General features: G+C 57.5%; 2 protein-coding genes and 1 long non-coding RNA gene across 6 annotated transcripts in view; 2 read left to right on the plus strand and 1 right to left on the minus strand.

The window, feature by feature from the left end:
* Positions 1–2236, plus strand: part of RAB37 (RAB37, member RAS oncogene family) — a 59957-nt gene extending 57721 nt beyond the window's left edge. For all 4 annotated transcript variants that reach the window (XM_040456325.1, XM_040456327.1, XM_040456326.1 and 1 more), the window contains 3 exons: positions 175–231; positions 309–385; positions 579–2236. In XM_040456325.1, coding sequence (XP_040312259.1) covers positions 175–231; positions 309–385; positions 579–684 — 240 coding nt within the window. In that variant the 3' untranslated portion in view covers positions 685–2236. The remainder of the gene's footprint in view (positions 1–174; positions 232–308; positions 386–578) is intronic.
* The window catches only part of LOC121017882 (uncharacterized), a 24229-nt gene extending 18716 nt beyond the window's left edge, over positions 1–5513 (minus strand). Inside the window, exon 1 of the long non-coding RNA XR_005784935.1 lies at positions 4860–5513. This is a non-coding gene — a long non-coding RNA (uncharacterized LOC121017882). The remainder of the gene's footprint in view (positions 1–4859) is intronic.
* Positions 3240–21294, plus strand: NHERF1 (NHERF family PDZ scaffold protein 1). Its single transcript, XM_040456324.1, has 6 exons — positions 3240–3941; positions 15335–15496; positions 16385–16538; positions 18822–18862; positions 20016–20105; positions 20355–21294. The coding sequence occupies exons 1-6, from the start codon at positions 3480–3482 to the stop codon at positions 20544–20546; spliced, it is 1101 nt and encodes a 366-aa protein (XP_040312258.1). The 5' UTR covers positions 3240–3479; the 3' UTR covers positions 20547–21294.
* Positions 21295–21296: the final 2 nt, after the last annotated feature.

Raw genomic sequence — 21296 nt, forward strand, 5'->3', positions numbered from 1 at the left:
GGGGGGGGGGGGCGGCGCGGGCGGGCCAAGCCTACCACCCACAGTCCCATAGGCCACCAGCAGAGGGCAGGCAGTGGCTGCTCCTCAGGCAAAAGAAGGGCCAGCCAGGGCCTGAGAAGGGGCAGCTGGGGGTGGAGGTTTTCTTCCCCAGAGTGACCCACCTGGGCTTGACAGGCAGATGTGAGCAGTGAACGGGTGATCCGTTCGGAGGACGGAGAGACACTGGCCAGGGTAAGTGACTCCCCATGGGCAGGGTGAGAGGTGGGGACGGCCAGAGGCTGGCCCTGAGGACATTCTCTTCCTGGCAGGAGTACGGCGTTCCCTTCATGGAGACCAGCGCCAAGACGGGCATGAATGTGGAGTTAGCCTTTCTGGCCATTGCCAAGTAAGAGCTGAGCAAGGAAGAGAACCGTGCAGGGCAGGGTGGCACCATCTGGGAATCCAGTAGGGCCTGGCCCCTGGCCCAGCCCCTGGCCCAACCACATTGTGCACGCTGCGTCCAGTAGCCCCGAGCTGTGGGAGTGGGGAGGGTGCAGCTGTTCACTCCCTGCCCAGCCCACTGCTTCTTCCTCTTCAAGGGAGCTGAAATACAGAGCCCTGTGGCAGCCCGATGGGCCCAGCTTCCAGATCCGAGACTTTGTGGAGTCCCAGAAGAAACGGCCCAGCTGCTGCTCCGTCTTGTGAATACCAAGGGGCTGCGAGGGGGCTCCAGAGGCCCCCGCGGATGCAGCCTTCTCCCCCCAGATCTGGTTTATTCTGCGAGGCTGGGAGTTGGGGGACCCAGTGGACAGCCCCTTCCCAAGCGGGAGCTGTACTCCCACCCCTACCCTAGTTGCGTAGTTTCCCTGCATCCTGGGGGAGGGTAAAATATTTATCTCATCCTAATGACACATAATGTAATACAAAAAGGGAGGGAGGGGGGAGGCAGGGCACCAGAAAAACAAGGCAGGGAGCTGGTGGACCTTTTGCCTTCTGCTACTTGGACTTGGGGGGCTGAGGCTCCCTCCTAACCTTGACAAGGGTGGTGTTGCTTCAGTTCAGCACCAGAGGGCAGTGATGCACTTCTGCAGCGTGAGGGCCAGATGTGACCCCGTGGCCACCTTCACCTCAACTGGAGAGGCTAAGCAGACCCCCAACTTTCATTTCCTCCAGCTCCCAGGGAACAGTCTTCCCCAGTAAGATGGTCCCTGGTGCCGGGAGCTAGACCAAGGCTAGGGAATATAAGAGATGTGGAGATCGGGCAGTGACGGAGCTCTGTGGGTGCAGGGGGGGAGGAGTGACCCAGACTAAGTCTATCTGTTTGGCTGCCTCTGGCTTTCCTGGCCCCCCTCTGGGACATGTGCCCCTTTTCCTCCAGCTCACAAGCCGAAAACATCTGGTTCCTGTTCTCTGGACCTTGGGTCCCAGGGGAACCCCACCTCCCGGAACCCCTGGTCTTCTCTACCTTTTTGCTTGTGCCCCTAGACACCTGAGGTCACAGCCAGGGAAAGGTTTTTCTCCTATCTCAAACCTTTGGCAGGTATGCACCCCCACAGCCTACTTCTAGCAGCTGCAGTGCTTCTACTGGATTAAGAGTCAGTTAAGGAGAAACCTCTGACTTCTGGAGCAGATGGGAGGCAGAACTGAGCAAACCTCACCTCACCACACATATGCCCCCAAACCCAAGCGCTGTCTCCTCCTTGACCACTCATGCCTTTTCGCTTCCAGACAGACACCAAGGCCAAAACTCTCCATCTCTCCTCCCACTGAGCCAAGTTAGAGAGTGAGAAGTCACCCATTACTGGGTAAACCAACACAGTGTGCAAAACAAGGTCATTTGAGTAAGACTGGGGTGAGGTGAGAATCAGCAGAGTTTATGTAGGGCCAAAGTCACCGGTCTCCCAGGTCCCTGACTACAGCAAACGGAGGTGGACAGGAGACATGTGGGTCATGACCTGGAGGCACCTTTACTCTAGCTCTCCAGGCCAAGGGCAAGGGAGAGGATAGAGGAAGAAGTACACACTTCACATTTCTGAGGCTATTGCATTTGCTTTCAAGGCAGAAATCTTGCTCTCTGAGCAGAGTCAGCAGCTCCAACTTGGGCCTGATAAGGAAACTCTCCTAGGCTTCTCCCAGGCGAAGCAGGGAGGAGCCTGACCTTGCTGGGCTCTTCTGGGGCCCAAGGCAGGTCACAGGAGACCGAATCACATGGGCCGCATTTGTGTTTTCAGAATTAAATTGCAGAATTTGGAAAGTACACCCTGTCCGCTGCTTCTTTGAGGTGCACACGGAGAGGGGACAGGGGAGATCATGTTGAAATGATGCATGTTGGGGGAACTGTCACTGCCCAAATCATTTGATCCTCATCCTTCAATGCCCCCAACTGCTAACCTCACCCTTAACCAACCGGCACCCCAGCCTCTCCCCGGGCCAGGAGCTGAAAGGTTTATCTGATGGTCCCGTTCGGGGTTTTTTTGTTTGTTTGTTTTTTGTTTTCTATTGGAAAAAGCCAGGGCTGTTTATCCTCTGCTCGCTGTACTCAGAGATTGGTTACCAGACTCTGTTCTGCCTCTCTTCCCCTACTTCCCTAGCCACACGCTGACGCCAGTGTTCACACCCTTGTCCTAGGTGGCCTGTCCTCAGTAGGCAGCCCCGGGGAAGCCTGGGCTCCCTGCTGAGCCCTCACACAGTCCCAGCGAGGATGAGAGCCCGCACCCCTGTAAGCGTGTCCTTGGACAACGCAAAGTGACTCCACGAACGGGAAAATGTCGTTATTCAAACAACTTTGTTGGGTCAGAGGTGCACCTCGTCTTGTTCATAAGACTTTTGCGACCCTGCAGCCCCGGAGCTGGAGCGGTTTCCCCGGCAACAGTCGCTCCCACCCCTCATTGGAGTGCACACAAGGTTTTAGCTAAAGGCTGTTAAAACGTTAGAGCCCTTTACCCAAAGGTTGGCTCTCCACAATCCCCGCCAAATGTAGGAAAACCAGAACTGAGCCTAGGGGTCCCTCCGCCCAGTACCAGGAACTCGCCCCGCCCCCCGCCTCAACTCCGGCCACTTGGTAACAAACACTTCCACTTCCTGAGCCTTCTTTCTTCTTGCGCCGCGGGGCGCCGCGCAGAGCACTGGACCCCGCCCCTGAGCGTTCCCATTGGTCAGAGTTGTTCACCCGGCCCGAGCGCCCCTGTTCTTGGCTTCTGAGTGGGCCTTGGCGTCCACACCCTCGGCGCGACCCCGCCCCCGGAATAAGGGGCTGGAGCAGATTCGGCATCGCTCAGACGCCGCGCGGGGTGGGGATTGGTCCACGCGCTCCTGCTCCAACTTTTAGCAGTTCGGGGCCACAGCTCGCCGCACACCTGCTTGTTCAGCCAGTCTGAAGGCGCGGGGATTCCCTCCTGCGCTCCCTCCCGCCTGCCGGTCCACAGGGAGGAGAGAAGGGCTGGACCGTCCCGCCCCCAGCCCCCAACAGGACCCCACGTCGCACCACTGAGCCGGGCGAGATGAGCGCGGACGCGGCGGCCGGGGCGCCCCTACCCCGGCTCTGCTGCCTGGAGAAGGGTCCGAACGGCTACGGCTTCCACCTGCACGGGGAGAAGGGCAAGGTGGGCCAGTTCATCCGGCTGGTGGAGCCCGGTTCGCCAGCCGAGAAGTCGGGGCTGCTGGCCGGAGACCGGCTGGTGGAAGTGAACGGCGAGAACGTAGAGAAAGAGACCCACCAGCAGGTGGTGAGCCGCATCCGCGCCGCGCTCAACGCAGTGCGCCTGCTGGTGGTCGACCCCGAGACGGACGAGCGACTGCAGAAGCTGGGTGTCCAGGTCCGGGAGGAGCTGCTGCGAGCCCAAGACGGGCCCGGGCAGGCCGAGCCGCCGGCCGCCACCGAGGCGCAGGGGGCTGGTAGCGAAAATGAGCCGCAGGCTGCCGCGCCAGAACCGCGCGAGGTGGAGAAGAGCTGTCCGGAGCGGGTAAGTGTGGGCCGGGACCCAGCCGCGACTGGAAAGGGGTGGGAGTGGGGATCGGGAGAGACCCAGGCGCCCCTCGGACGCCCATCCCCGCGCCTGCCTTGTCTTTCTGAAACTAGATCCTCGAACGGGAGGCTGCTTCCGCCCTCCCGCCGACAGGTCAAACTGGCAGTTGCTGAATTGGGGCTGCGTCCCGCCACCCCCACGCCCCTCCCTCCCCAGACTGGGCTGGGATCCTGAGCGCCTTGCCACCTGCACTTCTTGTCCCTTGGCCTTTGGGAGTGGGGGTGAAGGAGGGTGGCTCAGGGGAGCCCAGTCCCCCTTCCTTGGTTCTGTTGGCGGTATCTGTTCCCGTTCTTCGGAATCCCCCAATCCCACCCCACGTCGGCCACCCGACTCCCAGCCGCACCAGAGGTGCCAGCTTCCTCCACGGCCCCTGTGGGTGGTAGCTGAAGCTGGGGTGAAGCGACCGCCTCCCCGATTTCAAAAAGCAAGAGGAATAACCGCCCCTTTACTGTGCCGAGCCCCAGCACAAGGAGGGGAGGGGTCGCCCACAGGCTTCTCCCCGTACCTCCCCCCCATGACCACCCCCCCCCCCCTCCGCCCCGCCGGCTGGTGTGTGTATCATTAACCTCAGCCTGGCTGGACTTCATCCTCCTGAAGTACAGTGTGACTTTTAAGAGGAGACGAAGCCCCGCCATCTCAGGGCGAAGTGTGGGGGTGGGGTGCGGGGAGGAGGTGCAGAGGCGTCTCGGAGGTGGTGGTGGCTCTGCCACCCAGGAGGATTTATGAGTCTCAGGAATGTGAGGAGTAAGCGCCAGCTTGTATCTGGGAATGGGAGGGGAGGACTTTGGAAGAAGGGAACGGGCTGGGGGGAGGGCGGGGAGAGTGGTCCGGTGTCCCGAGGCCAGCAGCACTCACCAGGGGCAGGTGGTCTTGCCCTGTCATCATCTTGTCTCACTCCAGTCCTGGGACACGAAGCAGGCTGGTTACTTTTTGCCCAAGTTTGGTGTTTCCCCAAACGATCCCAGTGTGGACCAGCTGCAGGAGGGTCAGTAGCAAACCAGGAGTGGTGATGAGAGCCTCCTGTCCCCAGGGAGTGAAGGGGGACGCCTTGGGGTGCAGATTGTGGGGAGCTAGGCCTCTCAGGGCCCATTTGGCTTGCACCAGCTCTCCACCTGGTGGCAGCCTGTGGCAGGAGTATCCATGGTGCCAGCAGAAGCTTCCCTGGACAGAGAAAGGGTACTGTTCAGCCTTAAGGTAGAAGGTGGAGCCGGAGAGGACCAGCTGGTTTCGTGGAAGTGAGGTCACCAGGAGCCCCGTCCAGCCAGAGCTGGGTGCTGGGAATACCAAGGCCGCCAGGCTCCCACTTCCTGCCACTGCCAAGCTGGCGTTGGCAAGGGTGGGGGAGGGGTGGGAGCATCCCTGGCAGGGGTTGACACCGTGGAGTTGGAACCCCTGACCCTCTGGTCCCAGGCAGAAATCCAGTTTGAACTTTGTGCTGAGTGCATCGATTTGCCGGTCTCCCACCCCCCCCCCCCTTTTTTCTGGACTTTGGCACTGGCACAAGAAACCAACTCCCCGCCCCCATCCCCCACCAAGATACTGTTATGTTCAGCTCCTCCCATTGCCCTTTCAGTTTTTCTTTCTTTTTTTTTTCTTTTTTTTTTTTTTTTTTGCTGCTGGGTGCAGGAGGGCCTGGGTGGGGAGGTGGATGATGCCAGGAACATGGAGGCTTGACCTAGCACATTCGCTCCCACCATGCCTGCTGAAAAAGCAGGGGAGCTTCACTTCCTGCTTTCTAGGTGACCACAGAATCCGATCCCCCCCCGATGGTCATGTGACAACTGCATTTGTTCCTGCTTTGTTAGCCCAGAAGGGAGTAGAATCCCCTCCAGCCAGTCCTGGGGACACCATCACCAGGCCTCTTGGGGTTTCAGGTCAACAGTCAAGTCACATAACTTATCTGAGCCTTGGTTCTCCCATCTGTAAAGTGGGGTGCGTTGTAACACAGTGACACCCGCCTTCTCTGGAATTTTACAAATAATGGGAAGCACTCAAGCCCCAAGTGGATGCTGAATTGAGCACCTTTCTTTCTGCCCAGGCATTTGTGCGAGGATCCTTTCATCTTCCTGCATAGCCAGTGCCTCTGGTAGGAAATTCCCATGAACTCTGGTATGGTGGCCATGCAGGTGACCCACCCTTGTCATTGCAAAAAAGAAAAAAAAAAAAGTTAATAAACATAATATGAGTTATTTTTTTCCCTAAAAGGCATCTCCTATAAAGAATTTGAGTTTTACTAAGTTAGTTTTAGCCTGAATATGTTTGCAAAGTGGGGGCTATTAGGGTATCTTCATTGGCTCTCACAAGTGAAAAAGGTGTTATGTGGGACAGTGCTGCACGAAGAGTGGGTGGCAGGTGACATCTCACTGGAAAGACCAGACTGGGTCAAGAATCATACGGGGCAGAGGGCGTGGGGGTGCCTGTAGTGCTGTTGTAGGAGCAGGTGGAGGGGCCTTGGAGCTCTGCCCACCTGCTTTGTCGGTGACTCTCCCCACCCCCTCGGAGAGAGGCGCAGCAACGCCCCTGCCCACAGCTCCCACAGTCACAGTGGTGCCTGGCCTGGCCTGAGCCAGCTCAGCTGTACTAGCTGGGCCACCCCGAGCCACGTATCTTAACCTTTCTAGGCCTCTGTTTCCTCTTGTGTAAGGTGGGAGCCTAACAGCTTGCACCTGGGGTTGGGATCACATGGGGTGGTCTGAAAAGCAGTCGTTCTGTGCCTGGCACTAAGTAAGTGCTCAGCGAACGTCGCTGTTGGTATTTGAGTTGAGAAGTATTTCACACCGATTGTTGCGTGCCCACCCATGGGGCAGCCAGCCCTGGATCGGCCTCTGCCTGGGCAAGTGCATCTGTGTCCCAGCCTGGTGCTCAGTGAGTGTTCAGTGAGAGGCCACTGTTCTCAAATAATCAAAGGGGGTTCCACAGCCCATCCCAATACAGCAACCCAGTACATCCCGATGCCACCCTTCAGCCTGGGGACTTGTCAGTCCCCTTCTCCACAAGGCACACTCTCCGAAAACCACTCACAGCCTTGTGGAGCCTTTCCTTGACCCTGCAGACAGAATGAGCTTTCCCCACCCCCCAAAGTTTATTTATTTTAAGAGCATGAGATTGAACCCAGGAAGGGTAGAGAGGGGGGAAGAGAAAGAATCCCAAGCAGGTTCCGCATTGCAGAGCCTGATGTGGGACTCGAACCCATGAACCGTGAGATCATGATCTGAGCCGAAATCCAGAGTGGGAGGCTTAACCGCCTGAGCCCCCGGGGCACCCCCAGAATGAGCCTTTTCTTTGCTCACCTCCTCCTCCCTGTCCCGCATCTTTTATTGCTCTGAACACGCAATATTTGAATCACCTGTTCGTGATCTTGACCTCTGCTGCAGTGGTGAACAGGGCAACAACTGTGTCTTCTTTGTGTTTATATCCCCAGCGCTGTACCTGGCACAGAGGAGGGAGGGGCTCAAATAATTTTTGAACGGATGAATGCATGATAACCACCAGGGACCTTTATCCTAATTCATGTCAGTCCAGCATACCTGGGCCCATTTGCGCCTCGGGCACACCCAGAGATCAGAATTCCAGGCAGTACCAACCCACTCTTTTCTCTTGCCTGTTGGAAGCTTCCATTTTACGACTAGAAGGCTAAAATTCTGGGCTTCTGTGTTAGCTGGCTCTGGTACCCTCATTTTCCACTGTGGCCTGCAACCTTCAGCTTCTACTTCTGTGAAATGGGAACACCAATACCCCACCTTGCAGGGTTTGGGGGAGGCTTGATGACATAAGAGGGATGTATGTGTGTGTCTCAGTGTGTCAGTGCCCAGCTTGGGGTGGTTTCCTGCCAGACCTGACCCTGATCCCAGAGGCAGAAACGGTGCAGGCCAGGGCAGTTGGAGCATGCGACTCTTGGTCCCGGGATCGTGAGTCTGATCCCCATGTTGGGCATGGAGCCTAACTTAAAAAATAAATAAAACTTAAATCAAAAAAAGAACGAGAAAGAGAGAGGGAAAGAAAGAAAAGAAAAGAAAATGAAAAAAAGGAAAGAAAGGAAAGGAAAAGAAAACAGAAAAGAGAAGAGACAGAAAAGAGTGCAGGCACCCCCCAGGCAGCAAGGTGGGTGCGTGGGCACAATTACCTGGAAGCCTACCAACTTCTTTCCCAGGACAGGCAGGCCATTTCACACCGACCAAGTCAGAGTTTGGGAGGGCAGAACCGGGTTTGAACTGCAGGGTGTCTGGATTTTAAATAGATGGGTATGTGTGATAGTTTGTGTGTTGGTTCCTGCTCATAAGCCACATATTTGGGGTCTCTTTCTCTCCTGGTTCTTACCAGGTTCCTGTAAAGTTAAGTTCTGGAGAGAGAGAATGGGGCGCTCTTCTCTGTATGTCTAGATAGGGGCCCTTCTCTTCCTCTCCACACGTCCCACCCCATGGGGCCCTGGGGAAGTGGGGGAGCACTTAGGAGTTAGGGGAGGAAGGGGCGTAGCCAGGGTTTCATTGGTGCTGCAAGCCTTTTACAGAGAGAAGCCAGGGTTCTCCATCCCGATATTAGATATTAGGTGTTCATCTTGCTGCTCTGAGTAGCCCTGCCGGGGAAGGAGACTCAAAATTTCTAGTGTCCAGCCTCGTGCCATAAAGATATCGATGCTAATTTCATGGATTCCCCTGACAACCCTGCAAATTGGGTATTATTTTCTGCATTTTGTGAGTTGATAGTAAGTGTTCAATAAGTGGTAGGTATTGTGTCTAGCAACGTGCTGTGCATTAGACATGCCTCACGTCCTTTAATCTACACGACCGCCCCGCGAGGCTGGAATTAGCCCCCAACGGTCTACATGTGGAAACTGAAGCTAGGCCAGTTCAGCTGGCTGGCTCCAGGGCTCTCAGCTAATGAGCCTTTACCACATAGCTGGGGTGTATCTTGGAACCCACCTCTCTCTGGCTCCATTGCCTACACATCCATTTGGCCATACAGTTGGGTTGACCTTGAGGGCCTGAGTGTCCTGCTGGGTGTCTCTGCCCGTCACATTCTGGGCCACATAAGAGCCATCGCCATGGCATAAATTCAGGCTTGCTTGCATCAGCTCCTTGCAAGGAAGGGTCCAGGTGGCTTCTGTCCCTAAGGGATGGCCTTCAGCACCATTAGGAAAATGTGTCAGCCCTGATGGAAGGCCTCCGCCCAGAAGTGGCCTCACCCTTCTTCTGCAATGGGCTGGGGCTAGGAGTCTGGCCACCAAGTCTCTACCCCACTCCCAACCCCCTGGGTCCTAAGAATCCACCTTTGCTGGCTTTGGGGCTTCCCTGTAGCACAAAGGGCCCCTTCTGAAGGCCATCCTTGACTGTTGGCCTTGGCCTTCCTTCTCCCCTGGAACAGAACAACTCACCACATAGCCCTCTGGGCAATGTTTAGTTTCCTGTGCCCTAGGAAAGGGCAGGTAGCACGGGTTTCCTAAAAATGGGATTCAAGTGCCACTGGCTCGTTGTTGTCGTCCGGTATAAGGGTGCTTTATAAGGTCATGGTGCCCGATTCAAACATGGGGGCTGATTTAGAAAAGCGTTTGTTTGGGGCTGACAGCGTAATGGTTGAGAGTGAGGCCTTTAGAAATATCAGCGGGCCATTGTGGCCGCCACCTGCCGCATGTGGCTCTTAGCACTTGAGATGTGCTAGAAGTATGAAATGCACACCAGATTTGGAAGACATAGTACAGGGGCGCCTGGGTGGCGCAGTCGGTTAAGCGTCCGACTTCAGCCAGGTCACGATCTCGCGGTCCATGAGTTCGAGCCCCGCGTCGGGCTCTGGGCTGATGGCTCAGAGCCTGGAGCCTGTTTCCGATTCTGTGTCTCCCTCTCTCTCTGCCCCTCCCCCGTTCATGCTCTGTCTCTCTCTGTCCCAAAAATAAATAAAAACGTTGGAAGACATAGTACAAACGAAAGGAAGTAACAGTAATGCTGTTAAATATTTTTAAGTGGATTACATGTTGAAATGATAACAGTTTGGGGTATATCGTGTTAAATAAGATACTTAAAGTTCATTTCTCTTGCTTGTTTTTACTTTAGTGTAATTTTAAATTACCTGCCAGCCTGACATCCTGTTTCTGTCGGGCACTGCTGCCCCACATCTGAGTTCCGAGCCTGCCTTCTCCCCTCAGCTGGGTACTCAAGCCATTTATGTGATTTCTTTGGACCTGAGTTTCCTTCTCTGGGAAACCAGGGCAGTGATACCTTCCTCGCAGGACTATAATTGGGTTTGAATGAGAAAGTGCACGTAAAATCCTAGTGCAGTCCTTAGCACATAGTAAGTGCTCATGAAACGGTGGCTGATATTTATTTCAATAGGGCCCCAAGTATACAGGCTCCCTGAGGGTCTTCGTCGGTCTTGGGACAGCCTGCAGGAGTTAAATCCAGTGGCTTCTGGGAGGAGGGTGAGGGATGAGAAGGGACGAGAATGCAGTGCCCGCGGGGCAGGCAGGCATGGGGCGGCCAGCCTGGATGGTGTCCAGCCAGGCAGCAAGCAGCCCACGTACCAGCCTGCTCCGTCCCAGGCTCGCCCAGCCCTGGGGAGACCTGAGCCAAACTCCTTTGGGTGGGTCTCTGGCCGGCACCAGGAGAAAAGAACCAGAGGGAGAAGCTGGCTCAGGGCCCCTGCGTGTTGCGTTGGCGAAGCAGCCTCCGCTTGAGCATATGTTTCTCTCCAGGATCCCACCCCAGTTGGGCTCCCAAGAGGGGCCTTCCCACTGGGAAACAGGAAGGACAGGACCAGGGGCTAGAGTAGCTCCTTTTTTGCCAATGGAGGTGTCCGACATCCCTCAGTCCGTACAGACCTGGGCGGGAAAGATCCTCTAGGGTGAACTGAAGCCATATCAGGACCGTGGGGCAGCGGGCAGTGGCAGCCAAGCCCTCTGTACCTTGGGTGAGGAGAGGATACCTTTAAGCCTAGAGCTCTGGTCTGAGCTCCTGGTCACTTCCCAACCTGCCCTAAGGACAGTGCCCCCTTGCTGCCCAGTCACATGTCACCCTCAGGCCAGGCCAGCTCTCGCCATCCATCATGGCTTCCTTGAAGAGCTGGTACTAGGCCCAAGCTTGTGTGTCCAGAGTCCCGTGGAACAACTGAGCTGCCTCCCAGAGCAGTCACGGTGCCTTAATGCCCAGCATACCCTGTATCCCACCCCCACCAGAACAGAACAGCCAGGACTCCTTCCCCACCTTCCCCCCTCCCCTCACCCACCCCATTGTTGGGGCTGATCTCCCTGTGTGGGGCAGCAAGCATCAATCTTATCTGCAAAAACAAGAGCCCTTGGCTGGGTTGGGTTGGGGGAAGGGCAGGCTTGGGAGGTGAGGGTCACCTCTGTTGTTCCCTTAGCCACCCCGGGGGTCTTCCTGCTCTTTCAACCCATTCCTTCTGGGACCCACAGCTGGCTGGCCTTCTGGAAGCAACCTGGCTGTTTTCTATAGGGCCATCACCATGACACCGATCAGGGAGGGGCTGGGCTCATTGGGGCGTCGGCCCCCAGCAGCCCTCCCCTTAGGAGCAACAGGGAGCGGCCCTGGGCCTGCTCCCCAGAGACGCCTGCTCCCCAGAGACGGGCACTGGGATTAGGGTATCGACTTTCCTCAGCTTTCCAGGTGGCTGCTGGTGGCACCTATTGAATAACGTGCCCGCAGTCCGCTCCCTGGGCTGCGTGGGTGGAGGTGACTGGGCGGCCACTCGGGGCTGGGCTGGGCTCCCTGGGAGAGAAGAGAGAATGGAGAGGATGGCCACAGGGGCCTGTGACAGGATTTGGGACAGCCTCACAACCTGAGGGTGGGAGAAGACTCCAGGAGAAGAGTCTGGAGGCACTTCTCCTGACGGGGTCTTTTCTGGCAAGCTTGTCTGGTGTTGCTTGGAAGTGAGATTCAGACCCATCCAGCCCCCCCGCCCCCCCCCCCCCCCCACCCCGCCCCAGCCCATTTGCACTGCTCTTTGGCCACCGTTGCCTCTTGTTCCTTCCTCTTGCTTCCTGGTCTCCGCCAGGTTCCTCGCTGAGCAGATTCTGATTTCTGCTTCTGAGCTGTCATCGTTACTGGGAGCCCCATCTGGTACTCTGAACCCTCTTGAGGCCATGTTCCCCACGGGAAGTTGCCCGCCACACACCAGGACCAGGATGGCATGGACTTTCCATCTACCCTTTTCCCCAGAAGCAGAACCCAGGTCCTACTTCAGGTCTGGAGGTGCTGGGCCAGCCCTCCCCGCCAGATTCCCAGGGAGGCTGCCCCCAGGGACTCCTCATGCCAGCACCAGCCTCCACCCTGGCTGGGATGGGCTCCTTTGATGGGCTGACTCAGCAGCTGGCAGTGACACCTCCTGGAGACAGCTGGGGGAGGGGTGGACAGAATCAGGCTGGTCTCTCTGGAGGAATTGGAAGCCTCCACCCCTCCTGTGGGAAGGGGACTTGGGAAGGAGGGAGCTAGTTGGGGCCCTTAAAGGTGTCTGAGAGCTTCAGAAAACCACCTGGCGCTTCTCCCTGCTCAGCTACCCCCAGAGGGCAGTGGAGCAGGTCCCAGCGCAGGGGAAAGGGAGCAATGGGGTAACTGAGCCCCATTTCCTCTAATCCTAATAGCTTGGTACTTGACAGAGGGGAGTGAGGTTCAAAGCAGGCCCTCCGGCTTTAATGACAGATCACCAGACACGGCGTCCAGGGAGATACGCAGAGGGATCAGGAAGGGAAGCCTCTAGCACAGAGACCCAGGCCGATTAATCGCCCTGCTGGCCAGGTGCACTCCCGGAGCCACCAGGCTCCCCCAGCTCAGGCTGGAGCTCTGGCCGCAAGAAGCCTTAAGACCTTGAGCACCCGGAAGGAAGGCTGTGGTTTCATCAGTGACCAGCTGCCTCCCTGCAGAGACTGCAGCCACGGTGGGAGGGCGCACCACGGGAGGGCAACCCGTGTTTACGACTGACTCCTGCAGAGGCCCGGGCTCCAACTGGGCCTCCTCCCAGTCTGGACTTGGGTCCTTCAGGACCAGCCCACAAATGGTGTAAGGCACTCGGGGTCCAAGTCAGAGACCTGAGTGGAGCTCTGGCTCTTGCACCATAAAGCCCTATGACATCAGGCAGTGGGCTTAACATGCGGAGTCTCGGTTTCTCCGTCTTAAAAATGGGGGTGACCAGCCCCAGCCAGGTTGCTAGGGAAGGCTCTTTGGAGTGAGGTGGGGAGGAGCAAGGATGTCAGAGCTGTCCCGGCCCGGGGGCGGGGGGGGGGCGCCGCCCCATCTTGATTCTCCTCCCCACTTTCTCAGGGTGATCGTGAGCTCAGCCTGGCTGTGGAAAGCCGAGCCGAGCCTGCCTGGTGGCACTGGTCAGACCTGTTCCTGCTCACCTCGGCCTGGGGGAGGGCTGGGCTGTCAGCTTTGTGGAGGGATTAGCTGGAGGGGAGAAGAGCCTCACTAACTCCGGAACAAGATCCCCTGGGGACTGGGAGGGCTGTGGGGGTTGGGCGGAGGGGAGAGATGAATGAGGCAGGTGGTGGCAGGGGGCCTCCTGGGACTGTGCCCTGCTGTGAGGAGCCCAGGGGACCTGGAGAGCTTGGGAGAAGGGGATGCTTCACGGCTCCTGGGGAGAGGGTGCCTCCGTGCCCCCGGCCACACACACACTTTTTACGCTCACATCTTTGTCTTTGCTATTGTTCTGGGTTGAGCAGAGCCTGCTGGAAGAGAAGGGCCCAGGGCCTCTGGCCCAGATTAGGGTCCAACCATCACCTCTCCCTCCTAACTTCCTCTCCACAGCCCCCACCAACATCCTGAAACACAGGGAAAGCCCTGCCTGGGCAGTTGAAGGAAGGCAAAGTCACCCTTCAGCCACCCCCCTGAGAGTGGAGGGGTGGGGAGCCCCAGATGGTAGCTGCCTCCTGGGGCTGGCAAGTTCGGGCAGGAGGCCTGTAAGCCCTCCTCTCCTTCCCTGCCCTCCCTTGCCAGCTCTACTCCCAGCTTGGGACTGGCGTTTCACAGCAAACTGGCCCCCACCCTCACCCCCAGAATCTCTCTTCTCTGCTTCAGGGGATTATTCATTAGTGTCCCCAACGCTGAGAAAGTCTACGAGTCCGAGTGCACAGGGATTTGGGAGTTGTAAAGTGTTTCTACCTATGCTAATTATCTCACTTGGCCTCAGAGCAACCCTGGGACCCTGGGAGGCAGGTGGCAAGAAGAATGGCCTATAAATGAGGAACCTAAGGCGCTAAGAAGGAAATAACTTGCCCCAGGTCACGTAACTACTAAGTGGGGAAGCTGGCCCCTGGGCCAGTCAGGGTCTCGACTCCCGCCATTGCTCATTGCCTGGTGGCCTGTGGGGGGGATCACCAAGAGCTAGTAGACTGGCTGCTGCAGCCCTGCCCAGCCAGGCCTGGGAGGCGGGGGAGAGGGTCCCCCAAGCCAGGCCTCAGGCTCAGGCTTCTGGGCAAGGTTTCAGTTGCTTGGGCCTTGCACACCCAGATTCCCTCCATCATGTAAATGTGTCCCTAGGCCTGCAGCTTCTGGGCTAAGCTGCTTAAGTTGGACCAAGGATGGTGAAAAACATTTTCAGCAGAGTGTCTGAGTGCTTGAGAGAAACCTGCCTGAGCCCTTTCAGTAGGTCCCCACTCTGGGCTGCAGCCACACAGGGCTCCCTTCAGCCCAGCCCTGATTTCATGGCCCCTTCCCCGTTCAGGCTCCTTGGGGACCAACAGGTTCTTTGGGGTTCTATGGCTGCCTTTGCCCTCAGCCTTGGTTCTGCTGATGGGGGGGGGGGGGGGGCCCCCTGTCCTGTCCAGGACCTCTGGCTGTGCTTCTCCCCAGTCTGTGGTCATCTGGCTGCCTGCTTCCTTCCTTTTGGCTGGGCCATTTGGCTTGATGGGGAAAGGCTTTACTATAAACATGCTGACCAGCTTTCAGTAAACACCTGCCCTGCCTCCCCCACTGCAGAGATCTGGGTACAAAAGGGCCAGGGATCCCCAGTCACCTAGCCAGGCTGAACTTTTAGAGGGGAGGGAGAAAGTAGCAATCAGAATAACACTATTTACCTTAGAATGTCACAAGGGAGGGACTTGAGCTAATGTGGTCCTGCCTCCCATTTAACAGAAAAGGCGGCTGGCTTGGACAGGCACCTGAGCCGTTTGCTACAATGCCAAATCTCTGCACAGGTCTTCTGGGGCCCAGCCCAGCATTCTCAAATTGTCAAATTGTTCTGTGGGAGCTCAGCAAACTTGCCTTATTCCCCAGTGTTTCTTTGATTGGCGGGGGTGGGGGGGGTGGGGGGGGTGGCTATCAGGCACAGGGCAGGGAGAGCGGGACCTCCAGTGATGGAGAATGGTCATAGACCCTCCTTTATCCCCACAGCGTGAGCTTCGGCCTCGGCTCTGCACCATGAAGAAGGGTGCCAATGGCTACGGCTTCAACTTGCACAGCGATAAGTCCAAGCCAGGCCAGTTCATCCGGGCAGTGGACCCAGACTCACCTGCCGAGGCCTCAGGGCTCCGGGCTCAGGACCGCATCGTGGAGGTAGTGATTCTCACCCTCTTCCCAGGCCCTTCCTGACTGCATCCCCACAGATAAGCAATTCCTGGGGGAGCCATCACCCTGTCTGCTCCTTGGTTAGTCCATGGGGCCCAGGTAGCCCACAGATGCCAGGTAGATGGAGGGATGGAGGGGGGGAGGGAGGGAGGCAGGCAGGAAGCCAGAGAAAGGAGAAGAGTGGTAAGTGGGTAGGCAGGAGGGGAGGGAGGGAGGATGGATGGATGGATGGATGGATGGGTGGGTGGGTGGGTGGTGGTGGTGGATGATGGACGGACTTCTTTCCTGCCCCCACCTCCTCTGGGCTCTTTACCAAGAGACAGGCTCAAGATTCACCCACCCATCCATCCCAGTGGATGTATGTGGCCACCTGCAGAGTTTCCCACTGCTGGAGGCCTCCGTGCCAGCAGGTGCAGTCAAACACTCTTGTGCAGTGCTCAGGAGGAAAGGAAATGTGAACCTTGTGCCTCGGGCAGGCCCCAGAATCTCAGTCTTAGAACCTTAGAGCTGGAAGATCAGCTCTCCCAAGACTTCTCATTTTACACGTGAGCAAACCACGGCCCGGAGAGGGAAGTTGGACACAAGTACATAGAAACGCTAGGGCCCAACCCAGGCCTCCCCTATCTTTCCTGTCCCAGCTGTGTTTGTTTAGTCTTTTCTCCATATTTTCTTTGGCTTTTCTCATGTGTCCTGCCTCCTCATTTGACTGTCAGGTGGGAGGACCACTTGGCTTACTTTAAGACTCCACAGGCAACTGGGCAGGGGGGGCCTCAGTGTCCCCAGACTGCCATCTGGCCGAGGACAAAGAGGACCATTTGTACCTCCCTCCACCTACCCCTCCGAAACCGTGCCGCTAACCCGTGTCCCCACCCACAGGTGAACGGGGTCTGTATGGAGGGCAGGCAGCACGCAGATGTGGTATCTGCCATCAAGGCTGGTGGGGACGAGACCAAGCTGCTGGTGGTAGACAAGGAAACCGATGAATTCTTCAAGAAATGCAAAGTGACCCCGTCTCAGGAGCATCTGAACGGTGAGCTGGGTGGGGCAGCCGGAGGCCCCCAAATCAAGGATGTTGGCCAGTGCTCTAGATTTTACTGTGTCCCAGGGGAGGGGTGGGCAGCTTCCTGCCTCAGCTCCCTCCCTCTCCTTCAGGGGGGGGCCAAAGGTGGAGATTGGGAAAGGAGCCTGGTGTCAGGAGAGGAAGCGGGGATGGCAGTGGCTTTCTGAGGATGGCATATGACAGGGTGAGGCCGGCATGAGGGACGGCGAGACGGGACAGAGGCACTCATTCCCAGGCCAGAGCAGCAGCACCAGAGGGAAGCCTCAGCCCCCCATCCCCGCACCCCTCGCAGGTTCTCCAGGCAGTGCTGCCGCAAGGGAAGGGTTAACTCCAGCTCCGCTTGGTCAGATCAGAGTCCAGTGACAGGGGCCCAGTGCCTCCCCTCCCTTCTCTCAGGTTGTCTTGGAAACCCAGGCTCGCTGGCTCTAGAGAGCAGTGGGTCCCTCCTTGGTCCCTGGGCCCCTGCCCTCCCCATCCCCCATATTACACTGCCAAGCCTGGCACCTCCCCCTGCCCAAGTCCAAGCCAAACCGGGCAACCCTGCCGCCCGAGGGCAGTGAGGAGTTAAGCAACCCTCACTCCCTGGTCTGGACTTTCTCCCTGGGAAAATGGCTCCTGGGGGAGTTGGGGAGGGGGGTGTAGGGTAGGTGGGACCTCTTTGGACTTTGCAGAGGGTGGGGCCTCCCTCAGGCTGTCAGGATTTTATTTGTAGGAGGGTGATCTACTCAGAGGTCCTGCCACAGACCCCTGTCCCTAGGTGGAGGGGCCAGGTGGGTCCTGGGGTGGGGGTGGGGGGGGGGGCGGTCCTGGAAGCAGGGATGGGTCAGGTGGAAGTCCCCTGCAGACTCTAGGCACGGGCGGTCAGGCACTGCCTCACCCTTGTTTCCCATGTTCATAGAAACCAGATAGCCCAGGTAGTTCCTTTCTTCAGTGAGGGCAAACTGAGGCCCCAAGAAGCCCCAGCCTTCCTCTTGGCAACACGGTTTGGGGAAGACAGCTGGAATCTGGATTCCACGAGGCTCCTCCAATACCTTCCCCTGCCGCCTCTGGCATCCTTCCCCCACCTACTCCTAAGAAATCAGCCCTCCGACATTCCTTCTTCTTATCTCTCTGGCTGGGTGGGATGGGCCCGAGAACTACTGTGAGCGCAGCCTCGAGCCAGAGAAGCTGCACTGGGAGAGGCCTGGGGGCAGGTCTCCTCCCCAGGTGTCTCTCCTGCGGTCTCCAGGCCGCCCTCCTCCTCCCCGCTGGGTGTAACTGTCCGCAAGAAGAATGCCCCCCTCCCAGCAGCTGCCTCCTGACCACATGAGACAGCCTGGCCCTCGTGGGGAAGGGGCCAGCATGGGGGGAGTGGGAGAGTGAGTGTCTCCGGGTCCCAGCAATCCCCTGCTTGGCCATCGCGGGAAGGCCGTGGGTAGCAACAAGGAGGAAATGATGAGAATCGGGTGTGCCTGCCGTCCAGGCCAGCAGGAAAGATGCACGATGACGTTAAACGAAGAGTTCAGAAGAAATCCACCCAGGCTGACCAGTCCCCAGAGGTGGAACGGGGACCCCAGGCTGGTGTCTCTCCTTCTGACCCCTCCTGCCACCACCAGTTTTCCCATGGCAGGGGGAGGGCACACTCAGGACACTGCCCTGAGCCCCCTCATCCCCTTGCCCTCACATTGGCAAGCACGAGGTGGGATTAGTTTCTCTTTCAGCCAAGGCAGGTACTAACCCTAACCTGGGGTGTAGTTCCAATTCTGGTGACAGCATCACTACCTAGGAGCCATTTGAAAAATGTCGATTCCTCGGCCCGTTCCAGACCCACTGAATCAGGCCCTAGTGCCAAGGCCCAGGGATCTGCTTCCCAGGTCTTAGGCAGCCAGCCTGGAATTTTATCCCCATCTAGAACATTGGTTTTCCAAATAGCTCATTACCCATCAGTGGTTCATGAGATCAACTTAGCAGAGACCAGCATACTTCTTTGAACGAAACTGAATCAAAAACATTGGAGAGCATTGACGAAGCAGAAGGGGAAATGTTGTTTCGTGAAACTTCTGTTACACGTGTGTAGTCTGTGTGTGTGTGCTGGGTCACCAGAAAGTCAGACATACTTGTAGAAGGTTGCAGTCAAGATACTTAAACACTGACGTAGGGAACAAGGTCTAATTATGGCCTAAACCCCAAAGCTCTCCCTCCTCTCCAGGCACCACTCTGTCCGCATTCCCCAGAGCTTCTGGACTCACCTCTGCTGTTTTTTCCTTCCCGTAGGTCCCCTGCCCGAGCCCTTTACCAATGGGGAGATCCGGAAGGTAAAGGCAGGCCCTCTAACACTTCTCTGGCTCTCATGCGGGGCTGCAGAAGGGTGGAAGGTGGCATGGTTGGGACAGGGACAGCTGTGTGGCTCAGGTTGAAACCCCCGTTTCCAAGCTGCTCCCTTCTGAGCTCCAAGCTATAGAATTGCCGGCGCACCCCTCAACCCCTGCCTAGCGCCAGGGCAGTCAGGAGAGAGAGAGGCCTGGCCGGGCCCCTCTGCAGCCCGCCATCCTGGTGACAAACCCCGCCTCCAACTCCCCACCGTACAGAAGAGGCCTTTCTTCCCCCCAAGAACAGAGCTTCAGTGTCTGGACGCACGCTGCCTGGGCCCTGCTGCTTCCAGTCTGGGTTGGAAGAACAAAGCCCCTCCTCCCCTCCTCCCTGGGCGGAAGGGAAGAGAAGGCAGTGGAGGCTGGGGAAGAGATGGTGGGGCCTGGTGCCAGCTGAGGCCGCAGAGGAACCCAGGCAGAGGCTGAGCACCAAGTCGGAGCCTTGGCCAAGACCTTCACTCCGAGACAGGCTGACTCAGAGTCAGACCACAGAGCTGGAGCTCTCTGCGGGGTCTACTGAAAGGTCTCCCCTCCCCAAGGGCTCCCCCCCAGGGCCCACCTGCACTTTGTGTCACCCCATCGGTGGGCCTAGAACTCTCATCAGCCTTATTCCTTCAAAGCCCTTCTTGGTTACCTTGGGGTAAAGGTTTCAAGATTCCTAGGGTCAAGTCCAAGTAAACAGGTAGGCCAGAAGGAATTCAGGGAGTATCACATGTGTTCCCGGTGCCAAGCGGAGGCTCTCTGTGCCTTACCCTCCATGAAGCCCCTCCATGGTCATTGGCCCCAAAGGCTAGTCAACCCTGAAGGCTCCTTCGGGAGGGCTGGGGAGGGGGTTCTGTGTGAGCAGTTCCGCTAATCCTACAACGGTCACTCCCACCTGGGTGGTGGAACCAGGCTGCCCTCTGATCCTTAGAGGAATGTAAAACTGTCAATCCCCGAGGGGCCCCGCCAGGCTCAGGCAGTGGGGCTTTGGGGTGGGTGTTAAAGGTTTGAGGGGAGCTTCTCTGACTGGACACCGGTCTCCCCTGGGGGCTCCTCTCTTATTCAGGACTCCCCCACCCCATCCCTTGCCAACCCACACCCCTCCTCTCTGTTTCAGGAGAACAGCCGTGAAGTCCTGGCTGAGGTAGCATCTGAGAGCCCCAGATCAGCCCTGGCAAGATCCACCTCCAGTGATACCAGTGAGGAGGTAGGCTGCCTGGGCGGGCGGGCAGAGGGTGGCACTGAGTTACGGGAAGCCCATTCCCAGGCCATGCTCGTTCCTGGCACGCCAGCCTGCCTTGGAGGTCACATGCTATGCCACGTTCTGTTCTTGTGACCTGGCTTCCCTGGGCACTGCCCCAAGGGAGCCGGCCACCTTGCCGAGGCTGAGGACCGGGACGCCTCGCCAGGCACTGACTCCCGGCCCTCTGCCGCCGCCGCCCCCTCCTCTTTGCAGCTGAATTCCCAAGACAGCCCCAGGAAACAGGACTCCACAGCACCCTCGTCTACCTCTTCCTCCTCTGACCCCATCCTGGACTTCAACATCTCCCTGGCCGTGGCCAAAGAGAGGGCTCACCAGAAACGCAGCAACAAGCGGGCTCCGCAGATGGACTGGAGCAAGAAAAACGAACTCTTCAGCAACTTCTGAGTGTCCTCCTGCGGGCACCAGGGAAAGCTGGTGCGACTGGGCCAGCCCCCCTGCCCCACCCGAGCCAGCTCCCTCTCCCTCCTCCCCACTCACTCCCCTCCCTAATCTACACACAAATCAGCACCAGCATCCCTCCTCTATCGGTGAATCTGATTTTTCTAGAGAACCGTGCTCTTCCCTTACCTCGGGGAAGGTCAATGTTTCCAACCTGCCCCAGTCAGCAAGCAGACTCTGGCCCGCGTCTCCTGCGTGCTTCAGCCTACCAGGGGCGCCCTCACCACACCCCTGGGACCTCAGTGAAACCCATACCAAGCAAGGACCTGGGGACAGGCAAGAGGTCCTGTTCTTTCACGACCCCAAGTGATGAGTCAAAGGTTAATCAAGGACTGCTGATTACAGCAACGCTGTGGAATGGACAGGGGCCCGTCGTTCTCAGAGCTGCGGCTGGGGCATTTACTTTTGTTCATTTGATTTTTTTTTTTTTTTTTTTTTTTTTGAGTGCAGTACCACAGACAGAGTTTAGAGGGATTTTTGTTTCCTTGATTAACATGATTTTCCAGGTTGTTGCATCCAGGATATAGCAGCAACCTTAGCCTTAAACTTTGTTTTTGCTCCTACTACACGCCGCCCCCCCCCCCCCCCCACCACCGGGAGCCCCGGGCAACATGGGGAGGGTCTGGCCACCTCCTGCCCAGCCACCCCACTGTAAGGAAACTCCCATCAGAAATTCAACTGGCTTCCAAACCGCCT

Source organism: Herpailurus yagouaroundi, unplaced genomic scaffold (assembly GCF_014898765.1).
Source record: "Herpailurus yagouaroundi ecotype Mexico unplaced genomic scaffold, PumYag 217, whole genome shotgun sequence".
Classification (NCBI taxonomy): Eukaryota; Metazoa; Chordata; class Mammalia; order Carnivora; family Felidae; genus Herpailurus; species Herpailurus yagouaroundi.

Bases quoted from the DNA above. Each gene is read 5' to 3' on its own strand.
- NHERF1 (XM_040456324.1), top strand. From the start codon at position 3,480: ATGAGCGCGGACGCGGCGGCCGGGGCGCCCCTACCCCGGCTCTGCTGC. The intron at 3,942-15,334 runs GTAAGTGTGGGC...TTATCCCCACAG, and splicing joins AGAAGAGCTGTCCGGAGCGG to CGTGAGCTTCGGCCTCGGCT. The intron at 16,539-18,821 runs GTGAGCTGGGTG...TCCTTCCCGTAG, and splicing joins GTCTCAGGAGCATCTGAACG to GTCCCCTGCCCGAGCCCTTT.